The sequence below is a fragment of the Squalius cephalus genome (assembly GCF_949319135.1).
Source record: "Squalius cephalus genome assembly, chromosome: 14".
Classification (NCBI taxonomy): Eukaryota; Metazoa; Chordata; class Actinopteri; order Cypriniformes; family Leuciscidae; genus Squalius; species Squalius cephalus.
Genome location: NC_137135.1, coordinates 37,269,584 through 37,296,187, shown reverse-complemented (window position 1 = coordinate 37,296,187; position 26,604 = coordinate 37,269,584). Strand labels below are relative to the sequence as shown.

Genomic DNA, 26,604 nt, shown 5'->3' with positions numbered 1-26,604 from the left:
CTGATCACATGACCTGGAATAAACCTCTCCTCGTCGTCTAAGATTTGGTATAATATATGATCATGACATTTCTCTCAGATTTTTCAATTTAACTTCTGAAAGCATCTTTCAGGTTAATTTAATCTTTAAATTAACGACTTTTGCTTTGTTGTTATTGTTGATTAAAAAAAGTGACATTTTTTAATTTTTGTAATTTTTGTGAAGGCCAGACACTACAGGAGAATAGAGTTAACTAATGCACATCACATACTTCCCCAGTGGATTTACAACAATTTATTTTGTATTACAGTTTTATTAAATGTTTAAATATGCATATGAGAGATTGTCGCATGAAATATGCACTAATTTGCATATATTTCGAGCACATTAATCTGAACATTGGATAAAGCCAGGTTCAAAATTCTTGTTGGAGTTTGTTGACACATTAGAGTTGAAGGTTTTACAGAAGGGATTCTGGATTTCTCTTCTTATCACTCCATAAATCAGGAAATACTGTCAACACACATTTTCACTGTTTTTAGGAATAAAATGGTATATAAATCAGAGTGAATGATATATGAACAAACCCCTCAGTAAAAACCTTCAGAATATAGATATGAATGAAACTGTAAGTTTTGGTATTTACAAGTTCTGCTGAAGTGGAGAAAAAACCCCATAAAGATATGTATTATAATTTAAATTTACAGACTCAAACAGATAAAGTGCAATAAAATGTGTATTTTGGATGTTTTCTTTTTATCAGTCTGAAAAAAAAAATGTTATAAAGGCAAAATAAACCAAAATCTCAAAACTAAACAGTGATTGTAGCGTCTCGGCTTAATTTAAATAAAGCTGAAATAAAAAATATATATAATAATAAAAAAAAAACATTTTAACTTAAACGTATATCAAAATTTAGAAATGCCTTGGAAACGAACTGAAATAAGTGCTTATAGTACGTAAATATAAATTAAAGCTAAATAGAAATAGACCAAAAATGAGTAAAAGCACCTAACATGACTAAAACAAACCAAATTAAAATGAAAACTGAAAATACAAAAATAAAAGCTAATTCAAAATATGAATAAATATTTTAATAGTATATAAATAGCAGTGGCTCTGAGAGTGACGTTATCTCGTGTCTCATTTTTATCATAAACAAACATAAAATATTCCTGAAAGTAAATTTTTCTGTAAAGGTTTGGCATGATGATGATGATGATGATGATAACAGCGAATCTTTGTTATATTCACATAAATACTACATGTACTAATACTATTTTTCAAACTGACTACTGTGTGGAAGTCTTGCTGGTCAACAAACTCGACAAAAATAAGGAAAAAGACAATAGCTATTAAAACAGTTATAATTAATCTTTTTAGAATCAAGGGTCTTTTTTATCTTTAAATCAAAACTGAAGAACATAAACACCTCTTTTGGCTCCTCCTCCACAGCTGGCTCCGCCTCCTTCGGTTGTAAAGCAGAGCCTGATGGGAAAGAGCAGAAAAACGGTCACATGACCCGGAGCGTGTGCGGAGAGCAGCTCACAGCGTGTGAACGGAGACTCTTACGCGTTTCTCTCTGAGCAACATCAGATGCTTTGGAGGATCTTCCTCTGCGTGGAGTCCTGTTCACTCCAGATCTCTCTTCTTCATCATCTTCATCTTCATCATCATCATCATCATCACACTGTCAGACACATCACACACTTTAATAGAAGAACAGACAGAGAGAGAGAGAGAGAGACAGAGAGAGAGAGAGAGAGAGAGAGAGAGAGAGAGAGAGAGAGAGAGAGAGAGAGAGAAACTCACCTCTTTATTGGACGTTTGCTCTTTTTCATTATCGGTTCTGGTTTGATTTGCTGCAGTCAGATAAAGGAAGTTTAATTTAAGATTCTACACATTAATCATTCAGGAAACATGTTACAGGGCTCCAGACTATTTGAAACTGCATAAATCATTAAAAGTTGCATTTCAGTTAAATTTGGGGAAACCATTTGAAACATTTCTTGTGTTGAGCCATTTCAATTACTTCTGTTTGATTTGCTCATTGCAAACTGCTGAAAGCCTGTACATTGTACCAATAATGCAATGGGGGTGGAATAATTTCGATTGCAACTATATATCAAATTTTGGTCGCACCAGCAGGAAAATTGGGTCCAAATTTGGTCCACCATTGGGTTGCAGTCTGGAGCCCTGTGTTATTTTACATACACACACACACACACCTGCCCTCTGAGCAGATGATCGTCCTCTCCGTGCGCCGTTCTCCGTCTGCTCCACCTGATCAGACACAGTCATGAGCATTAATGACATGAGCATGATTTCCTGCATAATATCTGCTGATGAAACGATTCTGATTCGTTACCGTCTCAGAGGCGTCTGACGACTTCTGTTCCTGCTCGTCTGAGACGGATGCGCTGCCTGCATCAGACGCACGGGTTACACTGGGATAATCACACACTCACAATCAGAATCACACACTCCTGATCATCACTGTCACTAACCTGCATCTGTAGAGTCGGTATGCGCAGGCTCAACTGCATCTGTGGTGACTGTCTGCGTAGGCTCAACTGCATCTGTAGAGTCGGTCTGCGCAGGCTCAACTGCATCTGTAGAGTCGGTCTGCGCAGGCTCAACTGCATCTGTAGAGTCGGTCTGCGCAGGCTCAACTGCATCTGTAGAGTCGGTCTGCGCAGGCTCAACTGCATCTGTAGAGTCGGTCTGCGCAGGCTCAACTGCATCTGTGGTGACTGTCTGCGTAGGCTCAGCTACTGTCTGCACAGGCTCAACTACTGTCTGCGCAGGCTCAACTGCATCTGTAGAGTCGGTCTGCGCAGGCTCAACTGCATCTGTGGTGACTGTCTGCGCAGGCTCAACTGTGTCTACCGTATGAGTCTGCATGGGCTCGTCTGCATCTGTCCCTGTGTCTGCAGCAAGGGTCTGCGCAGGCTCCGCTGTATCTGCTGTAAGCATCTGCGCAGGCTCTGCTGTGTATGCACTGTGGGTCTGTGCGGGCTCAGCTGCGTCGGCGGAGAATGTTGACGCGAGTTCAGCTGTTTTTTCTATGAGGGCCGGCACAGTATCATCTGTATCGGTCTCCTTTGTGTCTGCAGTGAGGGGCTGCGCAGGCTCTGCCACATCTGCAGTGACGGTTGCCGTCGATTCAGCTGCGTCTGCAGTGACTGTTGCCGTCGATTCAGCTGCGTCTGCAGTGACTGTTGCCGTCGATTCAGCTGCGTCTGCAGTGACTGTTGCTGATGATTCAGCTGCGTCTGCAGTGACTGTTGCTGATGATTCAGCTGCGTCTGCAGTGACTGTTGCTGATGATTCAGCTGCGTCTGCAGTGACTGTTGCCGATGATTCAGCTGCGTCTGCAGTGACTGTTGCTGATGATTCAGCTGCGTCTGCAGTAAGGGTCTGCGCTGGGGACTCAGCCATGTCTGCACTGAGGGTTTGTACCGTCTCAGGAGTGTCTGTAATGATCGTCTGCATGGGATCGGAAGCATTTTCAGCCAAAGTATGCACTGACAAGGCTGCATCTGCAGTGACAGTCAAGGTGGATTCAGCAGCGTCTGCAGTGAGGGCCTGCAATGGCTCAGCTGCGTCTTCAGTCAGCGTCTGTGTGGACTCGGTTGTGTCAGCAGTGAGGGTCTGCATCGGCTCAATATCATCCGTCTGCGTTGGTTCAGCTGCTTCTGCAGTGAGGGTCTGCGTTGGCTCAGCTGCGTCTGCAGTAAGCGTCTGCGTTGGCTCAGCTGCGACTTCAGTGAGGGTCTGCGTTGGCTCAGCTGCGACTTCAGTGAGGGTCTGTGTTGACTCAGCTGTGTCTGCAGTGAGGGTCTGCGCTGGCTCAGCTGCGTCTGCTGTGACCGTCAATGTGGACTCAGCCACATCTGCAGTGTGAGTCTGCGTTAGCTCAGCTGCTTCTGCAGTGAGGGTCTGCGTTGGCTCAGCTGCGTTTGCAGTGAGGGTCTGCGTTGGCTCAGCTGCGTTTGCAGTGAGGGTCTGCGTTGGCGCAGCTGCGTCTGCAGTGAGGGTCTGCGTTGGCTCAGCTGCGTTTGCAGTGAGGGTCTGCGTTGGCTCAGCTGCGTCTGCAGTGAGGGTCTGCGTTTTCTCAGCTGCATCTGCAGTGAGGGTCTGCGTTGGCTCAGCTGCGTCTATAGTGAGCGTCTGCGTGGGCTCATTAACATCTGCAGTGAGCGTCTGCGTTGGCTCAGCTGCGTCTACTGTAAGTATTTGTGAGTCTCTCTCTTTGTCTCTTTCATCTGTCTGTTCATCCCCCACCTGAAAGAAAAGCACCAACACATTACAGGAGATACTCCAGCAATCAGAAAAACCCACAGGATGAATCTGATAAATTAGGCTCGTTTTACATTCCAAACAAATCATCTCCAAAGTAGAAGAGAGCAGGAGGCTGCAGAACAGCCAATGAGGCAGAGGCGAACAGCGTGATCACATTCTTTGTTGCCAATCAGGTAACCAATTGTCTAGACCTTGTCTACATGCGAGACTGCTGCACAGACAACACTTTAGTTACTCCATTGCACATCTCAGACCACTTCCTCATCACTTTTATTCTCAAACTGACTCCTGACACAACAAGCACTCCTCCGCAGGTCACCTTTGGTGTAACCTAGACTCACTCTCTCCCTCTCGCCTATCCTCTATGGTTTCATCCTCACTTCCTCCACCAGCTCAGTTTTCAGCACTGGACACTAACAGTTCTACAGACACTCTTTGCTCCACTACATGTCATCACTAGGATCTGTCATTCAGAAACATGGTTAATCCCATCACTGTTATCATCTAGCTACTGGAGTGCCTCAGGGCTCAGTGCTGGGACCGCTTCTCTTCTCCATCTACATGTCATCACTAGGATCTGTCATTCAGAAACATGGTTTATCCCATCACTGTTATCATCTAGCTACTGGAGTGCCTCAGGGCTCAGTGCTGGGACCGCTTCTCTTCTCCAGCTACATGTCATCACTAGTATCTGTCATTCAGAAACATGGTTTATCCCATCACTGTTATCATCTAGCTACTGGAGTGCCTCAGGGCTCAGTGCTGGGACCGCTTCTCTTCTCCATCTACATGTCATCACTAGGATCTGTCATTCAGAAACATGGTTTATCCCATCACTGTTATCATCTAGCTACTGGAGTGCCTCAGGGCTCAGTGCTGGGACCGCTTCTCTTCTCCATCTACATGTCATCACTAGGATCTGTCATTCAGAAACATGGTTTATCCCATCACTGTTATCATCTAGCTACTTGAGTGCCTCAGGGCTCAGTGCTGGGACCGCTTCTCTTCTCCATCTACATGTCATCACTAGTATCTGTTATTCAGAAACATGGTTTATCCCATCACTGTTATCATCTAGCTACTGGAGTGCCTCAGGGCTCAGTGCTGGGACCGCTTCTCTTCTCCATCTACATGTCATCACTAGGATCTGTCATTCAGAAACATGGTTTATCCCATCACTGTTATCATCTAGCTACTTGAGTGCCTCAGGGCTCAGTGCTGGGACCGCTTCTCTTCTCCATCTACATGTCATCACTAGTATCTGTTATTCAGAAACATGGTTTATCCCATCACTGTTATCATCTAGCTACTGGAGTGCCTCAGGGCTCAGTGCTGGGACCGCTTCTCTTCTCCATCTACATGTCATCACTAGTATCTGTCATTCAGAAACATGTTTTTTCCCATCACTGTTATCATCTAGCTACTTGAGTGCCTCAGGGCTCAGTGCTGGGACCGCTTCTCTTCTCCATCTACATGTCATCACTAGTATCTGTTATTCAGAAACATGGTTTATCCCATCACTGTTATCATCTAGCTACTGGAGTGCCTCAGGGCTCAGTGCTGGGACCGCTTCTCTTCTCCATCTACATGTCATCACTAGTATCTGTCATTCAGAAACATGGTTTATCCCATCACTGTTATCATCTAGCTACTGGAGTGTCTCAGGGCTCAGTGCTGGGACCGCTTCTCTTCTCCATCTACATGTCATCACTAGTATCTGTTATTCAGAAACATGGTTTATCCCATCACTGTTATCATCTAGCTACTGGAGTGCCTCAGGGCTCAGTGCTGGGACCGCTTCTCTTCTCCATCTACATGTCATCACTAGTATCTGTCATTCAGAAACATGTTTTTTCCCATCACTGTTATCATCTAGCTACTGGAGTTCCTCAGGGCTCAGTGCTGGAACCGCTTCTCTTCTCCATCTACATGTCATCACTAGTATCTGTCATTCAGAAACATGGTTTATCCCATCACTGTTATCATCTAGCTACTTGAGTGCCTCAGGGCTCAGTGCTGGGACCGCTTCTCTTCTCCATCTACATGTCATCACTAGTATCTGTTATTCAGAAACATGGTTTATCCCATCACTGTTATCATCTAGCTACTGGAGTGCCTCAGGGCTCAGTGCTGGGACCGCTTCTCTTCTCCATCTACATGTCATCACTAGTATCTGTCATTCAGAAACATGTTTTTTCCCATCACTGTTATCATCTAGCTACTGGAGTGCCTCAGGGCTCAGTGCTGGGACCACTTCTCTTCTCCAGCTACATGTCATCACTAGGATCTGTTATTCAGAAACATGGTTTATCCCATCACTGTTATCATCTAGCTACTGGAGTGCCTCAGGGCTCAGTGCTGGGACCGCTTCTCTTCTCCATCTACATGTCATCACTAGGATCTGTCATTCAGAAACATGGTTTATCCCATCACTGTTATCATCTAGCTACTTGAGTGCCTCAGGGCTCAGTGCTGGGACCGCTTCTCTTCTCCATCTACATGTCATCACTAGTATCTGTTATTCAGAAACATGGTTTATCCCATCACTGTTATCATCTAGCTACTGGAGTGCCTCAGGGCTCAGTGCTGGGACCGCTTCTCTTCTCCATCTACATGTCATCACTAGTATCTGTCATTCAGAAACATGTTTTTTCCCATCACTGTTATCATCTAGCTACTGGAGTGCCTCAGGGCTCAGTGCTGGGACAACTTCTCTTCTCCATCTACATGTCATCACTAGTATCTGTTATTCAGAAACATGTTTTTTCCCATCACTGTTATCATCTAGCTACTGGAGTGCCTCAGGGCTCAGTGCTGGGACAACTTCTCTTCTCCATCTACATGTCATCACTAGTATCTGTCATTCAGAAACATGTTTTTTCCCATCACTGTTATCATCTAGCTACTTGAGTGCCTCAGGGCTCAGTGCTGGGACCGCTTCTCTTCTCCATCTACATGTCATCACTAGTATCTGTTATTCAGAAACATGGTTTATCCCATCACTGTTATCATCTAGCTACTGGAGTGCCTCAGGGCTCAGTGCTGGGACCGCTTCTCTTCTCCATCTACATGTCATCACTAGTATCTGTTATTCAGAAACATGGTTTATCCCATCACTGTTATCATCTAGCTACTGGAGTGTCTCAGGGCTCAGTGCTGGGACCGCTTCTCTTCTCCATCTACATGTCATCACTAGTATCTGTTATTCAGAAACATGGTTTATCCCATCACTGTTATCATCTAGCTACTGGAGTGCCTCAGGGCTCAGTGCTGGGACCGCTTCTCTTCTCCATCTACATGTCATCACTAGTATCTGTCATTCAGAAACATGTTTTTTCCCATCACTGTTATCATCTAGCTACTTGAGTGCCTCAGGGCTCAGTGCTGGGACCGCTTCTCTTCTCCATCTACATGTCATCACTAGTATCTGTTATTCAGAAACATGGTTTATCCCATCACTGTTATCATCTAGCTACTGGAGTGTCTCAGGGCTCAGTGCTGGGACCGCTTCTCTTCTCCATCTACATGTCATCACTAGTATCTGTTATTCAGAAACATGGTTTATCTCATCACTGTTATCATCTAGCTACTTGAGTGCCTCAGGGCTCAGTGCTGGGACCGCTTCTCTTCTACATCTACATGTCATCACTAGGATCTGTCATTCAGAAACATGGTTAATCCCATCACTGTTATCATCTAGCTACTGGAGTGCCTCAGGGCTCAGTGCTGGGACCGCTTCTCTTCTCCATCTACATGTCATCACTAGATCTGTCATTCAGAAACATGGTTTATCCCATCACTGTTATCATCTAGCTACTTGAGTGCCTCAGGGCTCAGTGCTGGGTCCGCTTCTCTTCTACATCTACATGTCATCACTAGTATCTGTCATTCAGAAACATGTTTTTTCCCATCACTGTTATCATCTAGCTACTGGAGTGCCTCAGGGCTCAGTGCTGGGACAACTTCTCTTCTCCATCTACATGTCATCACTAGATCTGTCATTCAGAAACATGGTTTATCCCATCACTGCTATCATCTAGCTACTGGAGTGCCTCAGGGCTCAGTGCTGGGACCGCTTCTCTTCTCCATCTACATGTCATCACTAGGATCTGTTATTCAGAAACATGGTTTATCTCATCACTGTTATCATCTAGCTACTGGAGTGCCTCAGGGCTCAGTGCTGGGACCGCTTCTCTTCTACATCTACATGTCATCACTAGTGTCTGTCATTCAGAAACATGGTTTATCCCATCACTGTTATCATCTAGCTACTGGAGTGCCTCAGGGCTCAGTGCTGGGACCACTTCTCTTCTCCATCTACATGTCATCACTAGTGTCTGTCATTCAGAAACATGGTTTATCCCATCACTGTTATCATCTAGCTACTGGAGTGCCTCAGGGCTCAGTGCTGGGACCACTTCTCTTCTCCAGCTACATGTCATCACTAGGATCTGTTATTCAGAAACATGGTTTATCCCATCACTGTTATCATCTAGCTACTGGAGTGCCTCAGGGCTCAGTGCTGGGACCACTTCTCTTCTCCAGCTACATGTCATCACTAGGATCTGTCATTCAGAAACATGGTTAATCCCATCACTGTTATCATCTAGCTACTGGAGTGCCTCAGGGCTCAGTGCTGTGACCGCTTCTCTTCTCCAGCTACATGTCATCACTAGGATCTGTTATTCAGAAACATGGTTTATCCCATCACTGTTATCATCTAGCTACTGGAGTGCCTCAGGGCTCAGTGCTGGGACCGCTTCTCTTCTACATCTACATGTCATCACTAGATCTGTCATTCAGAAACATGGTTTATCCCATCACTGCTATCATCTAGCTACTGGAGTGCCTCAGGGCTCAGTGCTGGGAACGCTTCTCTTCTACATCTACGTCATCAAAAGGATTGGTCATTCAGAAACATGGTTTATCCTATCACTGCTATGCTGATGACACTCAACTCTACTTCTCATTCCAACTAGTTGATCCAACGGTAGCTGTTCGCATTGCAGCCTGTCTGACAGAAATTTCTTGCTAGATAAAGGACCATGACCTTTAACTCAACTTCGCGAAGACAGAACTACTTGTGGTCTCAGCCAACCCAACAATTACAACTTCTCCATTCGGCTGTAGGTTCATCATCCATAAGTCCATCAAGGTCAGCCAGGAATCTTTGAGTTGTGATTGATGATCAGTTAAGCTTCACCATTTTACAACAACGGCCTGGTCCTGCAGATTTGCTTTATACCACATTAGGAAGATTAGTCCCTTCGTCTCAGAGCAGGCCACACAACTCCTTGTCCAAGCTCTTGTTCTCTCCAGACTGGACTATTGTAATGCTTTCTTAGCGGACCTTCCAACATGTACTATCAAGCCTTTGCAACCGATCCAGAGTGGTCTTCAACAAGTCAAAGAAAGCCCACGTCACTCCTCTCTTCATCAGTTTGCACTGACTGCCATTAGACGGTCGCATCGAATTCAAGGCACTGATGTTTGCCTACAACACTAAAGGCCCGTTCACACCAAGGACGATGACGATAACTATAAAGATAACGATAAAGATATAGTTCTAATAATCGTTCTCCATATTAAAGAATAGCAGAGTTCACACCACAACTATAACGATAAAGATATGAGGAACGTTATTGTAGGGATCACTTTCAAAACGATTTTTTTTCCAACTGTAAGGAAAAGCTAGTTAAAGCCGTGTAAATGAAAGAAGAACAGCAAAAACATGTTCAATGACGTTGTACATACTTTGAAACCGCAGCGCGCGAGCTTAGAATAAAGCTTAAATAGAGCTAACACTGTTATCGTTCATTGATGTGGACGCAAATATAGTTACAGTTATCATTCTTGGTGTGAACGGCCCAAAACTGAGACTTGATACAGCACTTGTATACTGTTGCCCTCTTGTTCGTCTAATTGCTTCTATTGTTATCCTCATTTGTAAGTCACTTTGGATAAAAGCGTCTGCTAAATGATTAAAAAGTAAATGTAATACAGCCTGTGCATATGAAGTACTGCCGCTTCAACATGAAGAATGATTTCATGAACAAAAAAAACCCAATATATGTATAACTGAAGCAAAACCTCATGATTGTTCTAAGCCAATAAGCATTAAAGCAGCAGAGATCGGTTCTGTGCAGTTAAGCCCAACAGTCTGAGACTGTAGAGGATATGACGTCACAAGCTCACCTCTGATGTCACTTCCTGCAGAGGCTCCGTCTCCATAGGCTCCACTGTGGCGGCAGATGAGGCTAGTAGATGAAATCAGTTATTATGAGGTTTTATTATTCACATGCATATATGATGCACGTGTTTGTGTGTGTTAGAGTGTGTGATATTGACAAAAAAACGAGAGCTAGATATTGTGCAAAGTGCATGATTTACCCTCCCTCCTTCCCTCAGGTCATTTTGACTCGAAAATCATTTTTAATAAAAAAACTAAAATAATTCAGTGTTCATCAGAGGGGTCCAAGACCCTAGGACTTTTGTCGCACTTGAGCCATGAATACATACATGTTACAAAGTGCGAGGGAAGAATGAAGGTTAAATGTTAAACAACAATCTATTATCGTAATGGATACGCTACCTGCATCCTGGGGCTCGTTCACAGCGTAACACGACACACTTCCAGCGCCTGTAGGGAGTGTTTTCCCGTCGACCGGAGACTCTGAGACGAGACTCGAGGAGCGCGCGAGGTCAGGGTCCATGGAGAGCAGCGTTAGTGCCGCCTCCTTCATCTTCAGATCCGCTTCGGTCTCCCGCCGCTCCGAGGCGGAGGAGCACACGTCCATCAGGCTCAGGAGGGCGTCGGCTTCAGCGCTCAGGGGGCGGGGCTCTGTGCTCAGGGGGCGGGGCTCTGCCACAGACACGCCCTCGTCCTCGGATTCGGGAGTGACGTCGCTCAGCGCACCGTACGGGTCGTTCGGGTGAACTGTGGTGCTGGAGACTGATTCGGGATCTCCAGCGCTCGAATCCTCCTTCGCTCCCGATATCCTCTCGGGATCCTTCGGCAACTTCTTCTCGGTTGTTTTCTTCGCTAACTTCGCTTTCTCCTCTGAGGTTTTCCTTTCCTCTTTTCCCGTTTTAGTCTTGGCTTCGGGTTTTTTATCTGATTTTCCTGCAGCACTCTGGGATTTAGTCCTGTGTTTCTCCGATAAGGATCTGACCTTTGACCCCGCCTCCACCTTTCGGATGTCGCTGTCGTTTTCAGAGATTGATTTCTGCGAATGATTCTTGTCCGACGACGAATCCTTCCTCTCCGACCTCACCTTGAGCTTCTCTCCCGGTTTACCCTCTGGATGACTCTTTGACCTCTTCAGGACCTCTTTAGGGTGCTTGTCTTTCTTCCGGCTGACCTCTGACCCCGCCTCGACCTCTGACCTCTCCTCTGAGGAGCCGGTGGAGTCCAGACGCCGGAGACTCTTGCCGCTCACCTTGGCTTTCTCCTTCTCGCTCTTTCCTTTCTTCAGGTTCTCTTCATCCGCAGCTTCCGTCACAGTCGTCTTGACCTCTCGTGATGAGACGGAACTCTTCCGGTCCGCCTTGACCTTTGACCCCTTCTTCTCATCAGCTGCTCCTCTCGCGGTTCCTCCATCTTTCTCGTCTCCGTCTCCGGTCTTTCGGAGTTTGTGCTTGAGTCGTTCATCAGGACGCTCTTTTTCCTTCTCTTTATCCTTGCGTTCCTTTTCTTTCCGAACCGTTTTCCCTGCCGTCCTCTGGCGTTCCTCGGTTCCCAGCTCCAGATCCAAGATGAAGGAGTGAACACGGTTTTTCTCAGGGAGTTTCTCCTCGCCGTCTGCTTTCTTCTTGCGCTGATCTTCCAGATCGGACAGTCGTCGCACTGACTTCAGACTCCCCGACTTCACCTGAAGAGAAACAGAGATGCTCACGACTGATTCGTGACAGGGTTCCCACACCTTGGTTAACTTCAAATTCAAGGACTTTCCAGGTCCAATACCCTCAAATTTTTCTTTTTGCATTTATTTTTGGCCATATGACAGATCTGATATTCTATTTGTCGTATTTCTGTTTTGCATAAAACTGAAGAATATTCGGTACACTTACTGTATTCTAAAATGATTTGATATTAACTTTAGCATGAAACATTGAGGTTCCGCCGTAGTAGTTTCGTGTGCGCGTGAACATCATGACAGCGTACAACACACAGTACCTCACGGGGAAAACACTTAATGTAACGCGTAAATGCGCGTAACTAACGTTAGAGTGCATAGGCCACGAAGTGTTGGCAAAATAATATAGTGTAAGTGTAATTAAATTCAAGCACTTTCGAGGAGCTGTATCTGTGTGTTTATTTGCAAAAACTTTCCAGAGCCTTGAATTTATTTAGAATTTTTCACAGATTCACAAACTTTAAAGGATTTCAAGAACTTAGAGAACCGTGATATGATAGACTGAAAGAAAAAGCTGGAGAACGAGAGAAACTTACATCTTTGCTGACCGAATCCCCCTCAGTGTCGCTTTTCTTCCTGTCGTCCTCTTTTCTAAAAGAAAGAGTCAAGTCATCATTTATACAGAGCTTTAACAATATAGATGTTTCACAGCAGCTTTACAGTGATAACAGGAGATCACAGTAACACAGATTGTTTAGGTTTTACAGCAGATCTAGAATAAAGTGTCTATATAAAGTGTGAATAAACTGTCCAGCTAAAGTTAGTTTTGATTGATTCAATTCCGTTGCAAAGATCATTAGTGATTAATTTAGGGGCCGCTAACACACACCGCTCTCACAGAAAAACCCTTAATGCGCTCCGACTCGTTCACACAACAGTGTTAGGAGCTCGAGAACACAAACGTTGAAATAGGTTCCGAGGTGCAAGCGTTGAAATATTTTTAAAAAGATTATCATCTTCGCGTAAATTAAAAAACGCAAATCTGTTAAGAACTACATTCACAAGCACCCTCGTAATGCGAGATTTAGGCAATATTGCGATTTAACTCACAATACTTCGATCAAATTGACTGAAAGTGCAATTCCTAGGAAGTTCTCCGATATTTTCTGAGGAACATTTCTTTTCTCAAGAAAATTGGTGTTATCTGATATTTATGGAAGCACATTTTTACCACATAGGAAACAATTATGACATTAAATTCAAAACGATGACAAAATTATGATTTGAAAATTTTAATTTCAACTTCTCATAATTTATCATAATTATCAAGTTTTTTAGTGCGCTCTATATTTTAAAAAGTTCATTTTAAAGAGACAGTCTCAAGACGGAGCTACTTATTTTAGCTACTTTCTCAGGCAGCAATTGTCATTTTTGTTTAGTTTAAGTTGAAATAATAACAAAAACTAAATAAACTACAAATTAATAAAAAAATGTTAGTAACACTTTACAATAAGGTCTCATTTGTTAACAAAAATGTATTAACTAACTTGAACTAACAATGAGCATTGCAGCATTTATTAACGTTTGTTAAGGTTAATAAAAATGTTCATGTTAGTTCACAGTGCACTAACTAATGTTAAGAGATACAACTTTTGATCTTAATGTATTAGTAAATGTTGAGATTAACGTTAACCAAGATTAATAAATGCTGTAGAAGTATTGTTCATTGTTATCTAAGGTACTAGTGTTGAAGAAATGCAACCTTATTGTAAAGTGTTACTGACATTAAACAAAACACAGAACAAAATTACTAAAATTTTAATATTAAAATGAAAACAGAAAATACAAAAATAATATTTAACTCAAAATATTGACAAAAACTATACTAACGTGTAAAATCCAAAAACAAGGTCCCTATTTGACTCATTCTTTGATTTCAGCAAAAAGTCTGCTTTTATATGCAGTTAGTGTTGTGTTGTGATGCTTTATATTTAAACAACCCAATAAATTAATCAAACATCTCATCTTTGGGGAATTAAGATGAATTGGAGGTTATTTTAAGTTATTCACAATGATTTTTAAGAAAATTCCTTTCAAGAATTTGAATTCTTCTTACGTTTTGTTGCAAGAACATTTTAAAGAAATATTTTTGGGAATTCAGAATATTCGTAACCTTATTCTTAAGTTAGAAAATAATAGGAAAATAAGAATAATTGTATTGTTGGCGAATCCCCACAGACCTGGAGTCTCTCTTTCTCTGAATGCTCAGAGCCACTTTCTTCTCCAGGACCTTCTTCTCTTTCCGAGCCTCTTTGGCCCGCGGTCTTTGATCCGCCAGTCTCTTACGGTCTGCAGGGAGAACATCTGGTCAGAGATCAGATCATTGATGCAAACACACACACACACACACACACACACACACCCTGTTCCTCATTCTGCGCTGCTCTCAGTCTGCGCTTCTCCTCCATTCGCTCTCGGTTCTGCTGTCGCTTCAGGAGACGCTCCTCTTTTTCTTTGGCCTGCGAAGTCAAAGAAATTTAGGAGTTTGGGATTTTGACAAAGACCAGATGAAAATTGTGCATTATGATGATAATTAAAAAATTGTTGATAAAAAAAAAAAAAAACACACAAAAAAACCCAAGATATTAAAAAAGCACTAATAATGTTCATTGAGGGGAAAAAAAATTCTAAAAAAGACAAATTATTGTTTGAAATAACCAAATCCTAGTCAATAATGTTGAGCTGTGTGAGCGAAAGCTAAACATTAAAAGAACGAGTTAATTAACTATAATAATTCTATATGTCTTAGATTATTCAGAAAGCATAAACCTAAATAACAAACTTCTGCACAAAATTAAAAATGCACAAGTGATATAAAGCACAAATAATTACCAACAATGCTTAATGCTTGTCTCATTATCACATCATTATTTCACGAGTTGAGGTTTTACCATGTTTTTGTTCAATGTTGATATATGATTAATATATAAACTGTTTGAATTTAATTTTTCCACTAAACTTAATTTCATTGATTAAAATTATATGTAAAATTGTAAATAAGTAAAACTGAGTAAAATTAATGAAAGAAACATGATGAAATGTTGACCTAATTTCAAAGAATGTTTTCAAATCAAAAGACCAAAACAATGACTAAAACTGCAAAACTAAAATGTAAATTTGCACCATGTTTTTAGGAATACAATGTTATATAAATCAGGGCAAATAAACAAACCCCTCAGTAAAAACCTTCAGAATATAGATATGAATAAAACTGTAAGTTTTGGTGTATGTAAGTTCTGCTGAAGTGGAGAAAAAAAGCTTTAAAGATGTGAATTGTACTTTAAATCTATAAATTGCAAATAGTGCAATAAAATAAACACTTAAATGTGTATATTGGATGTTTTCTTTCCACTATTCTGATTAATTCATTATTCAGGTGAAGTATTACAGATTAATATTACTCATGCTCAGAATAATAGTCATCCATTTAAAAAAAAAAGAAAAAAAAAGAAAAGAAAACAGACTATGTGGCAGATTTTAGTCATTTTTGTTTATCAATGAAATGTATTTTATTTTATATTTCACCAATTGGTTAAATAATTAATTTTGATATTATAATGGTAAAAAGTGTTATCAAAATGCGGTGTCGTCAATTTATCTAAATTCATAAAATATTTCTAACGCTATATTCATTGTGAGAACAAATGAATAAAAAAGCCATACAATTAACAAAAAAATATTTAAAACATTTAAGGCAAGACACACCAGGTAAATAGGATAAAAAAATAACTAACATATATCATCATACTTACCCAGTTAATTGATTACATTAAGATTTGTAAAAAAAAAAAATATTGTATTAAATGTTTTCTGATATGCTGTTTAAACATGCAAATGAGGCATTATTTGAACATTGGATAAAGCCAGATTCAAATTTCTTGATTGATTTTGTTGACATTAGTTTTTTACAGAAGGGATTTTGGATTTCTCTTTTTAAATCACTCCATAAATCAGAAAATACTGTCCGGAGCAGGAAACAATTATTTCTCACCATGTTTTAGGTATAAAAAGTTCTATAAATCAGTGTGAATGATATATGAACAAACCCCTCAGTAAAAACCTTCAGATTATAGATATAAATGAAACTGTAAGTTTTGGTATATACAAGTTCTGCTGAAGTATAGAAAAAAACTTTTAAAGATTTGTATTATAATTGAAATCTACAGACGCAAATAGATAAAATGCAATAAAAGATGCACTTAAAAGTGTATTTTGGATATTTTCTTTCCACTAGTCTAAAGAATGTTATGGAAGCAAAACAGACCAGTTAGGTTCTCTTTTTTTATTTTTTTAATAAAAAATATTTAACAAATTATTGTATAATTAAATTTAATTAAAAAGTACAAATTTAACAGTAAAATGGTTAAAAAAACATAAAATAAATACAAATTATCTTAATCTAAAAAGATTTTTATATTTTTAATATTAATTTAAATTGACCAGTGTATGAAAAAACAGAGGTTTTGCCTTAAGACTAATACAAGAGAAAATGTTTAAAATACATTTAGGTGAAACTTTTTTAAATACATCAGTTAAACATATCTGTGTAAAAACATTTCAGTTTGCCTTAAAGAACAAAACATCTGCTGTTTTATGCGCCAGTTCCATGTGGAAGCACGTGTACATTTATTCCATACGAACAACTAACATTTGGAAAATACGAACCCAAAATTTTTAAACAGTTTATACAGTAATTCGTTCTGCTGGTATTTCATCAGTTGTTTGGGGTTCAACAAGGTCATTGATACTCAGTATCAGTCTTATTTTAGTATTATTAAGATATTATTATAGTGTTCATTATTATTTTGAATCAGTTTTTTTATATTTTCTGATTTCATTTTAATTTTAGTTTAAAACTTTTAGTAATTTTGTTTAACATTTTTATTTGTTTTTTAAAAGCATAGTTTCCATTCATTTTTATTTTGGTTTTAGTTTGCCATTTTCAGGGTTCTTACACATTTTCCCCATGGAAAACTCCATACTTTTCCAGACTTAAATTTCCAAATCTCTTGATTTTTCAGACCACATTTAACACCACTGTTTCACTCAGCATTATTTTTGGTATAAAGTACAGTCATCTATAACTATTTTCATTTTCTTTTCTTTTTTCCATTGGATTTTTATATTTTTTTATATTCTTAAATATATACTTTTATATTCAGAAAACTGAATGGGAGCAATAGTTTGGAAGCACAAATATTTTTCCATACTCTCGTTTTCTCTTTTCCATACTTATCCAGACCTGGAAATTACTCAAATCAAAATTCATACTTTTCCAAACTGTGTAGGAACCCTGTATTTCAGTCCAATCAAGTTAAACTAAATGAAAATAAGAAATCTTGCCTTGGCAACTGGCTGAAACTAGCTGAAAAGATTCTTTTATTTTAAGAAACAATGTTTTGACTGTTTTTCGTGGCCTGTGTCAGCCGTGTTCAGTGTGTTCTCACCACAGAGCGCCTGCGCTGCTCCACCGTCACCTCGTCATCGGAGTCGCTGTAGTATCGCGAGTACAGGAAGGGTTTGTGTACGTATCCCTGTCTCACACCGCGAGGCTTCTTCTCCCTGCTGCCCTCAGAGTCCTCACCCGTCTTCTGCCCTGCCTCATCTACACACACACACACACACATTAACTATTTATTTAAGTCCACTTAAAATAAATGATTTACAGGGATATACTATAGATGCGCACACACACACACACACACACACACACACACACACACACACACACACACACACACACACACACACACACACACACTCACCCTCAGAGCTGATCTCTCCCTCCTCTGTGGACTCACACAGAGGCTCGTCTTCTTCACTGTCGATGAACGAGGACAGATCGCTGGTGTGAACCGAACTCACGCTGATGTCACTGAGACCCTCCAGATCTGAGTCCTCCAGCGAGTACTCTGGCGAAACACACACACACACACACACTACAGGTGTGAAGCTGGAAACATTATCATTTTTTAGCTAATTTTTCCTGCTCATTGAGGCTGCATTTATTTGATCAAATACAGTAAAACAGTGAAATATTATTATAATGTAGATCATCTGTTCTCTATGTGAATATCTAGTAAAGTGTAATTTATTCCTGTGATCAAAGCTGAATGTTCAGCATCATTACTCCAGTCTTCAGTGTCACATGATCCTTCAGAAATCACTCTAATATGATGATAAGATGTTAATTATTATTATCAGTGTTGAAAACAGTTCATATTTTTGTGGAAACTGTGATACATTTTATTTTTCAGGATTCTTTGATTAATAGAAAATACAAAAGAACAGCATTTGTTTAAAATAGAATCTTTTGCAGCATTATAAATGTCACTTTTGATCATTTTCTGATCACTTCTTTCAACAGCGTCGCCTGGCACGAATTTGTGTCTATTCGCATCTTTGCATGAACTCTGTATGTAATCTCCTCGCGCTAATAACTAAACTGGCGTTGGGTGTGAACACAGCATTAGCGCTGCACACCGCGACTGAGAGTCAGTGTTGTCGTACCTTCCCTCAGCCGCTCTCTGGTCTTCTGCTTCACACTGCAGGGCTTCAGCGGCTCCGGCTCCCGGTTCTCCTCTCTCAGCTTCCCTGAGGATTTACTGCTCTCCTCCTCCTCCTGCAAGCCAAGTCGAGCGCTTTAACACTATAGAGTCTCACAGCAGCTTTACAGTGATAACAGGAGATTACAGTAACAGAGAGTGTTTAGGCTTTACAGCAGATCTAGAATAAAGTTATTGTCCAGATAAAGTTCATGATTCATGAAATGATTCACTTCCATTGTAAAGATCATTAGTGATTAACTAAGGGGCCGCTAACATGTGAGTGTGTGAAACTCCTCCTCCTCCTCCTTCACCTGTTCTTCTGCTTCTCCTCCATCGTTTCCAGACTCCTCCTTCTCCTCCTCCTTCATCTCTTCGCGCTCCTCCTCCTCTTCCTCAGGGAGGCTGATGTCCATCATCTCATTCTCTGTGGGATCGTGGATCGGGTCTGAAACGCTGGTCTGGATCTGAACATCAGCGCTGGAACTTGCAGCTGGAGGACACAAACACAGATCAGAGAAGCTGAGGACAACCGTCTCAAACATCTGCGGCTTTATTACTCATTCCTTTTGTTGGCCTTTATTTAAAGGTGCAGTGTGTAAGTTTTAGTGCATCTAGTGGTGAGGTTGTGAACTGCACCCAACAGAAGTTACGTTGGCCGACAGGAAGTGAGACAGCAGAGAGTAGCCAGTTAAGAGGTTTCTTTACAAAGATCAATTAAGAAATTATGTTTACTTAATTATTCAGTAAAACGATGTTATTGCGAATATTATTGTTACTTGTTCATCATTGTGTCAGTGTTTATCCACTGACTTTAGCTGAAGCTTCTTATCATGAAGAACAACATAGTGGGGAAACGCGTTTGTCCGCTCAGGGCCACCGTAGAGACATGTGGATGTCAGCGGACCCGCGGTGTGTGTAGAGAGAAATGCTCATTCTAAGCTAATAACACATAACGGTTCATTACGTAAGGTCTTTATACACCACTGAAAACATAGTTATGTATATGATATTGCATTTCTGTCCACAGATCCTCCTGAATATTACACACTGCACCTTTAACTAGGGAATTTATAACTCACTGAGACTAAGAATGTCTTTTACAGAAACCACAAATGTTCTCACGAAAAAAGAACAAAACCTAAAAATATAAAACTTAAAAATATTTTATGTGTAAAATAAAAATATTAGACAAAACTTAATATCTTCAGTCATGCTTCCTCTTCTCCAGTAAATGTGACTTGATTTGAGAACGTTCAGATGTTAGTGCTGGAGAACGAGACAGAAACACTGAGGAAGAACATCATTATTTGCAGTGATATAATAATATGTGAGACGCTGACCCGCATCATCTCCCTCATCTGCGGTCAGCGGCTCCGGTTCCGGGTTCTCCACAGGAAGGGGCGGAGCTACAGCAGGAAGTTCGTCCTCCTCCACGTGGCTGTTGGGAGACAGAAACCTCCGGACGATTCGCTCGACCTGTGGACGAAACGTGTGATGGACCTTCGGGTCCACGACCTGAGCCACGATCCGGTCCACTCCCTGCTCCAGCATACCCGACCTGACACACACACACACACACACACACACACACACACACACACAAGAGGAGGAGAGAGAGAGAGAGAGAGAGAGTGAGAGACAGGAGGACAGACGAACAGACAAACGAACAGACAGACAGACAGACAAAAGGACAGACAGAAGAACGGACAAACAAAAGGACAGACAGATAGACATGACCAGACAGACGAACAGAGACAGAAAGTCAGACAAACAAAAGGACAGACAGAAGGACAGACAGACAAAAGGACAGACAGAAGGACAGACAGACAAACAGACAGACAAACAGACAAACGAATGGACAGACAAACATACAAATGAATGGACAGACAGACAAACAGACAAAAGGACAGATAGACGAACGGACAGACAGACAAACAAAAGGACAGACAGAAGGACAGACAGACAAAAGGACAGACAGATGACCACACAGACAAACAGACAGACAAACAGACAAACGAATGGACAGACAAACATACAAATGAATGGACAGACAGACAAACAGACAAAAGGACAGATAGACGAACGGACAGACAGACAAACAGACAGACAAAAGGACAGACAGATGACCAGACAGACAGACAAACAGACAAACGAATGGACAGACAGACAGACAGACAGACAAACGGACAGACAAACAAAAGGACAGACAGATGACCACACAGACAAACAGACAAACAAACGAATGGACAGACAAACATACAAATGAATGGACAGACAGACAGACAAACAGACAAAAGGACAGATAGACAGACAAACAGACAGACAGACAGACAAACGAATGGACAGACAGACAAAAAGACAGACAGACAAACAGACGAATGGACAGACAGACAGACAGACAGACAAACAGACAGACAGACAGACAGACAGACAGACAGACAAACGGACAGACAAACAAAAGGACAGACAGATGACCACACAGACAAACAGACAGACAGACAAACAGACAAACGAATGGACAGACAAACAGACAAACGAATGGACAGACAAACATACAAATGAATGGACAGACAGACAAACAGACAAAAGGACAGATAGACAGACAAACATACAAACGAATGAAAAGAGAAACAGACAAACAGACAGACAAAAGACAGACAGATGACCAGTCAGACAGACAAACATACAAATGAATGGACAGACAGACAAAAAGGACAGACAGATGACCAGACAGACAGACAAACAGATAGACAGACAAACATACAAATGAATGGACAGACAGACAAACAGACAAAAGTACAGACAGGCAAAAAAACAAATGGACAGACGATCGGACAGACAGAAAAAAAGACAAAAGGACAGACAGACAAACAGACAGACGATCGGACAGACAGACAAAAAGACAAAAGGACAGACAGACAAACAGACAAACGAATGGACAGACAGACAAAAAGACAGACAGACAAACGAATGGACAGACAGACAAACAGACAAAAAGACAGACAGACAAACGGACAGACAAACAAAAGGACAGACAGACAAACAGACAAAAAGACAGACAGACAAACAAAAGGACAGACAGATGACCACACAGACAAACAGACAGACAGACAAACATACAAACGAATGGAAAGACAAACAGACAAAAGTACAGACAGGCAAAAAAACAAATGGACAAACAGACGATCGGACAGACAGACAGACAGAGAGTCAGGCAAACAAAACGACAGACAGATAGACAGACAAACATACAAACGAATGGACAGACAGACAAACAAACAAACGGACAAACAAACAGACGATCAGACAGATGAATGGACAGAGAGACACACGAATAGACTAATAGACACACACACACACACACACACACACACACACACAGACGTACTGCAGGACCAGTTGTCTGATGCTGTTCCTCAGCTGGTTCTTGTTGAGCTGTGGACTCCAGGTGTGATTGGCCAGATGATTGGACACGAAGTTATCGACCCGCTGTCGCAAGTGCAGATACGCCGGCTGAGGAGAACAACAACACAGATTATTAACCATTACTATTAACTATTACCCTCTTTATCAAACATCACACAGTAAACTATAACCTTCTATATCAAACATCACACAGTAAACTATAACCTTCTTTACCAAACATCACACAGTAAACTATAACCTTCTTTATTAAACATCACACAGTAAACTATAACCTTCTTTATCCAGTAACAGTCCCTCAGAATAACTGTTAAACATCTTCTTTCTGCTGTCAAATCTGACCTGAGTTTATCAAGTAGACGTGAGAATAACTTTGATATTGTTAATATTTCAGCTGGACTGCAGCAGGTTTACTTCATTATCCAGACATCATTTATCATAAACATCACGAGTATCACATATGATCATCAGAAGAACAAGGGTTATCTGTTCATCTGTCAATCATCGCTGTATTGCATTGCATTATTGTTTTAAAACTACAGAGCTTTGATCATAAAACTGAGCATTTAAATATCATCTTACTAAGACATATTATTGGCAGATATTGATATTATTGATCTATGCTGATTTAACATTAACCCGTGAGCTGCCAAACTGAGCGGTTTATCACAGGACTCTCGTGATCGATTATCAACAAATACATGATTAGTTCTGTGACAGTATCGGACGGGAACATCGGAGACTAGGCACTTCAGATAACACCATGCTATTACTGTGGTTCCTGAGGTAAACTCATGGTAAAGTCGTGTTGTTGTGAGGTAAATGAGTGTTTTGCCTTTGTATCCACGTCCGCCAGGCAGTCTCTGCGGAACTGGTCGAACAGGCCCTCCGTCTTCAGGTGATTGACGATCATCGACACCAGCTGCGGGTCTCCGGGGTGAAGAGCCGCCATCGCCACACACTCGGAACCGACACCAGCAGAACTCGGTCCAGCAGAACCTCCGAAAACAGCAGAACCGCGGATGCGCGCTACTGAGGGAGCGACGACCCGGAAGTTTATACCGCACACAGGAAACAGGAGAAGGAGAAAAATCAAAACAAGCGCGGACCTTCAGCGCCATCTAGAGGACACACTGCGAGTTTGATCCATAGGTTTGATCCTTTACAGCGGCGGAGTACAACTGTAAAAGTAAAATACACACAACTAATTAATTAATTAATTAAATTAAAATACATTGATTAAAATGTTATTTAAATAATTATAAATAAAACATGTTTTTTAAAAAATAAAAAAGGATTAAACTGTTTTTTTATATATACTTATATACTTTTATTTAAATAAATAATAAAAATTAATGCATTTGATTAAAATAATACATTATTAAAATAAAATTTGGTTTGAATATATAAAATAAAAGAATAATTTAACTAAATAACTAAAGCGAGATTCAAATGAAATAATGAAATAATAAATTGATAAAAAGGAAATTTAATTTAAATAAGTAATAATGAATAAAGATATTTGATTTAAATCATTTGATTAAAAAGTATTTGATTAAAATGAATAAAATGATTAATATAAATATATATTTTTATTGATTTATGTAATAAATTAATACATTTGATTAAAATAAAATTGATTTTAATATTTAAAATAAAGAATTGATTAACTTAATAACTAAAACGCGATTTAAATCAAAATAATAAATTAATAAATTGATTAAAATTAAATTTGATTTGAAAAATAATGAATACAAGTATTTGATTAAAATAATTTGATTAAAAGGGTTATTTAAATAAAAATAATATGAAAATAATGAACAAAATTAAAATAAATATTTTTATTTAAATAAATAATAAATTGGCTAACACATTTGATTAAAATAAATAAATAAAATGATTAAAATAAATAAATAACTAAAAGTTGTCTTTAATAAAATAAGAAAAGTAGTGTTAAAGGTGTAAAAACACTTAAATAGTATAGAGTATATAAAATATATTATTTTAATCAAACGTATTAATTTATTATTTCTTTAAATAACGTAATCATTTTCATCGTTTTATTTATTGTTATTTAAATCTAACCATGTAACGCAGAGTAATATAGTGATGTAATGAAAAAGATGTGGCAGCGGTGGGATTCGAACCCACGCCCCCGAAGAGACTGGAGCCTTAATCCAGCGCCTTAGACCGCTCGGCCACGCTACCGCTGGAACAGCATGCGACCCTGACCCCTTTCGGCTAGTGTAATCATTACACTCCACGGCCATCGCGGAAAGAATTTGGGCAAGAAAGAAAAATAAGGAGCGATGGAAAAAAAATATCCGAGATGATAGGCAGAATTATGTGTCGGTGCTTTTGCGTTCTTTCGCAAATGTTTTGTATTCTTAAGTTCCAAACTATAGTGCTTTTCACAGTCCTGTAGCTTTGCAGGAAGGTTTCTTCAAGCGTCTCGGAGACGTTCCCGCAGTTCTTCTGTGTCAAGTTTCAAATGAAAGTCCACACCCTCCACTAGTCCACTCTATATTTCAAACAATTTTCCGAAAATGTTTGTCATCAATTGATTGTTTCCTAAGTTTCATCAACCTTATATTCAGTCGCTCTTGTTGTCTAATTATCCGCATCTCTTGCTTTGGAAGCGGTTGTCTCCTGAGGAGGAACTTCCCGTCTTCTGTCTTCGTCGTTTCTTGGCTTCTTTCTTTTCTTCGCTGCTCTGTCTTTTCTGAAGATTTGCTACAAATAAATCATCCAAATTAATCTCAAGCTTGTTTGTTCTAGTTTTTTCTTCGCCCAGGGAATTTACAATGGAAGGACACTCATCACAATTCCTGACAATGTGCAAAAGTGTGTTTGATATATGGACCAAGTTTCCGGACCCAGCGCTGTCGATTCCCCCACGCACGGGTACTAGCTTCAGCCCAGCCGGGCTCGGGCCCTCATAATAAAAATAATAATATTAATCTAGAAAAACAAAAGGGCCTTCAACCTTTCAGGGCTTGGGTCCTAATTAGGGCACAAAGAACACAAGCAAACCAGAACAGAATAGTTTCTGTATTAGATCTAGCTCTAAAAGATGGATGTCCAGATGGTCTGGTGAAAAGGTACCAGCAGGCTAGTGTGGATCCACCTGCTGTTTTATCCGTGGACTGTGGCTGCTGCACTGATGTGGGTGAGACCAAGCTCAAAACCAGATTCAGAGGTTGGCCTGATCTGATGATCCGCTTGGACATCTGGCATTTTATGTGCAGGATTGCCGTGGGGTGTACAACTGATGCCCATCTTCATGTCACGGCTGTCAGCGTGCATTTTTGAGTGGGATGCGGCTGATGTTTCTATGCTTCGCAAAGCAAAGACAGAGCTGTTAGTATCCCAGGGTTGGCCTGTGCTGACAGATGAAGATGTCATCAAGCATCTTACCAGGGAGGAGCTGGCACTCCATTGCCGGAGGAGGACCTGTGGAGAGGAGACTACCATCCTTCTCCTTGAGCGGCTGCTTACAGAGCTCCTGAGCAGCAAGGGCAAAGACTCCCAGGGTGTTCCTCTCCTGGACCGAGAAAGGATGGAGCACATCTGGAATGTCCAGAAGAAGCATGTGAAATGCATTCAAGACCCCCCTGGTGTTGTGCTCTATACAGAGACGGGGAGCTTAACCAAGGGAGGCGTGCTTCTGAAGACATACAGATGTGCCAGAGGCTCCACTTCTCTCGAGTCCTGAACCGCTTCATCCCAGGTATGTCTTTGTCACACACACTGTGCATGTGTAAAGAAAGAGCATTAAGTGTCTTTGTGTGTTTCTTTAACACCCCCTAAACACTGCTGTGTCTATTTACAGGGACCAGTGCGAACAGTCTGAACTTTCAGGTTTATCTGCTGGAGGGTCTACACCGGTGGAGCCAGGACCGGGAGGCTTCCCTGTCAGCGGAGCCGTCAGCTCTGCGCAGCTACACTGGAGAACTTGTTCACTGAGTAAACAGCAATTACGAAAAGCTGTTTGGCAGGAAAGTGGTCCCACGTTTTGTCCCCCTGCATGTTACACTGGTGAGAAATGTTTTTTTTGTTTATCAACTTGCAATTTCTGTCTAACTTCCGTCTATATGTCAGATTTAAACCTGTAAAGTCGACTGTATCATAATTGATATGCACGTTTCTAAGTTATCAACATGATCAAAACTTTTCTGGAAACATGCCCTCTGTCGCCTGGTTTATAGTCCATATTTTAGCTAGTAAAAGTCTTTTAGTATAATTGTAAAAGTGTCCACCTTCAGCACGTGCTTCACGTTTCTTTTCACTGTGAAACCTTTACTGATTTTTATAAAGTAATTGTAAGAATAACTTTTATATTGTTAGTAATATTTAATGACTAGTTACTAGACTGAAGCAGCTTAGGTTCACTTGATTAGAAAATCATGTTACATGTAAATATCAAAATGATC

At 40.6% G+C, this 26,604-nt stretch overlaps 1 protein-coding gene and 1 long non-coding RNA gene across 5 annotated transcripts in view; both read right to left on the bottom strand.

Annotated features, from left to right (window-relative positions):
* bod1l1 (biorientation of chromosomes in cell division 1-like 1) overlaps positions 1-23,241 on the bottom strand; it is a 28,142-nt gene extending 4,901 nt beyond the window's left edge. Inside the window, exons 1-19 of one of the 4 annotated variants that reach the window (XM_079893315.1) lie at positions 23,007-23,241; positions 22,137-22,261; positions 20,089-20,306; positions 19,060-19,238; positions 18,711-18,822; positions 17,966-18,112; positions 17,648-17,805; positions 14,563-14,659; positions 14,381-14,489; positions 12,737-12,791; positions 10,877-12,155; positions 10,480-10,541; positions 2,798-4,266; positions 2,487-2,710; positions 2,348-2,403; positions 2,208-2,262; positions 1,792-1,841; positions 1,552-1,669; positions 1,412-1,467 (exon numbers count right to left, since the gene is read on the bottom strand). In XM_079893315.1, the coding sequence (XP_079749441.1) occupies positions 1,412-1,467; positions 1,552-1,669; positions 1,792-1,841; positions 2,208-2,262; positions 2,348-2,403; positions 2,487-2,710; positions 2,798-4,266; positions 10,480-10,541; positions 10,877-12,155; positions 12,737-12,791; positions 14,381-14,489; positions 14,563-14,659; positions 17,648-17,805; positions 17,966-18,112; positions 18,711-18,822; positions 19,060-19,238; positions 20,089-20,306; positions 22,137-22,261; positions 23,007-23,123 (4,686 nt within the window). In that variant the 5' untranslated portion in view covers positions 23,124-23,241. Of the gene's footprint in view, positions 1-1,411; positions 1,468-1,551; positions 1,670-1,791; positions 1,842-2,207; positions 2,263-2,347; positions 2,411-2,486; positions 4,267-10,479; positions 10,542-10,876; positions 12,156-12,736; positions 12,792-14,380; positions 14,490-14,562; positions 14,660-17,647; positions 17,806-17,965; positions 18,113-18,710; positions 18,823-19,059; positions 19,239-20,088; positions 20,307-22,136; positions 22,262-23,006 lie in introns of all 4 variants that reach the window. The other 3 variants (XM_079893313.1, XM_079893314.1, XM_079893316.1) reach the window with 3 other exon arrangements.
* Positions 1-26,604, bottom strand: part of LOC307171614 — a 457,352-nt gene that overhangs the window by 185,600 nt on the left and 245,148 nt on the right. The window lies entirely within an intron of this gene.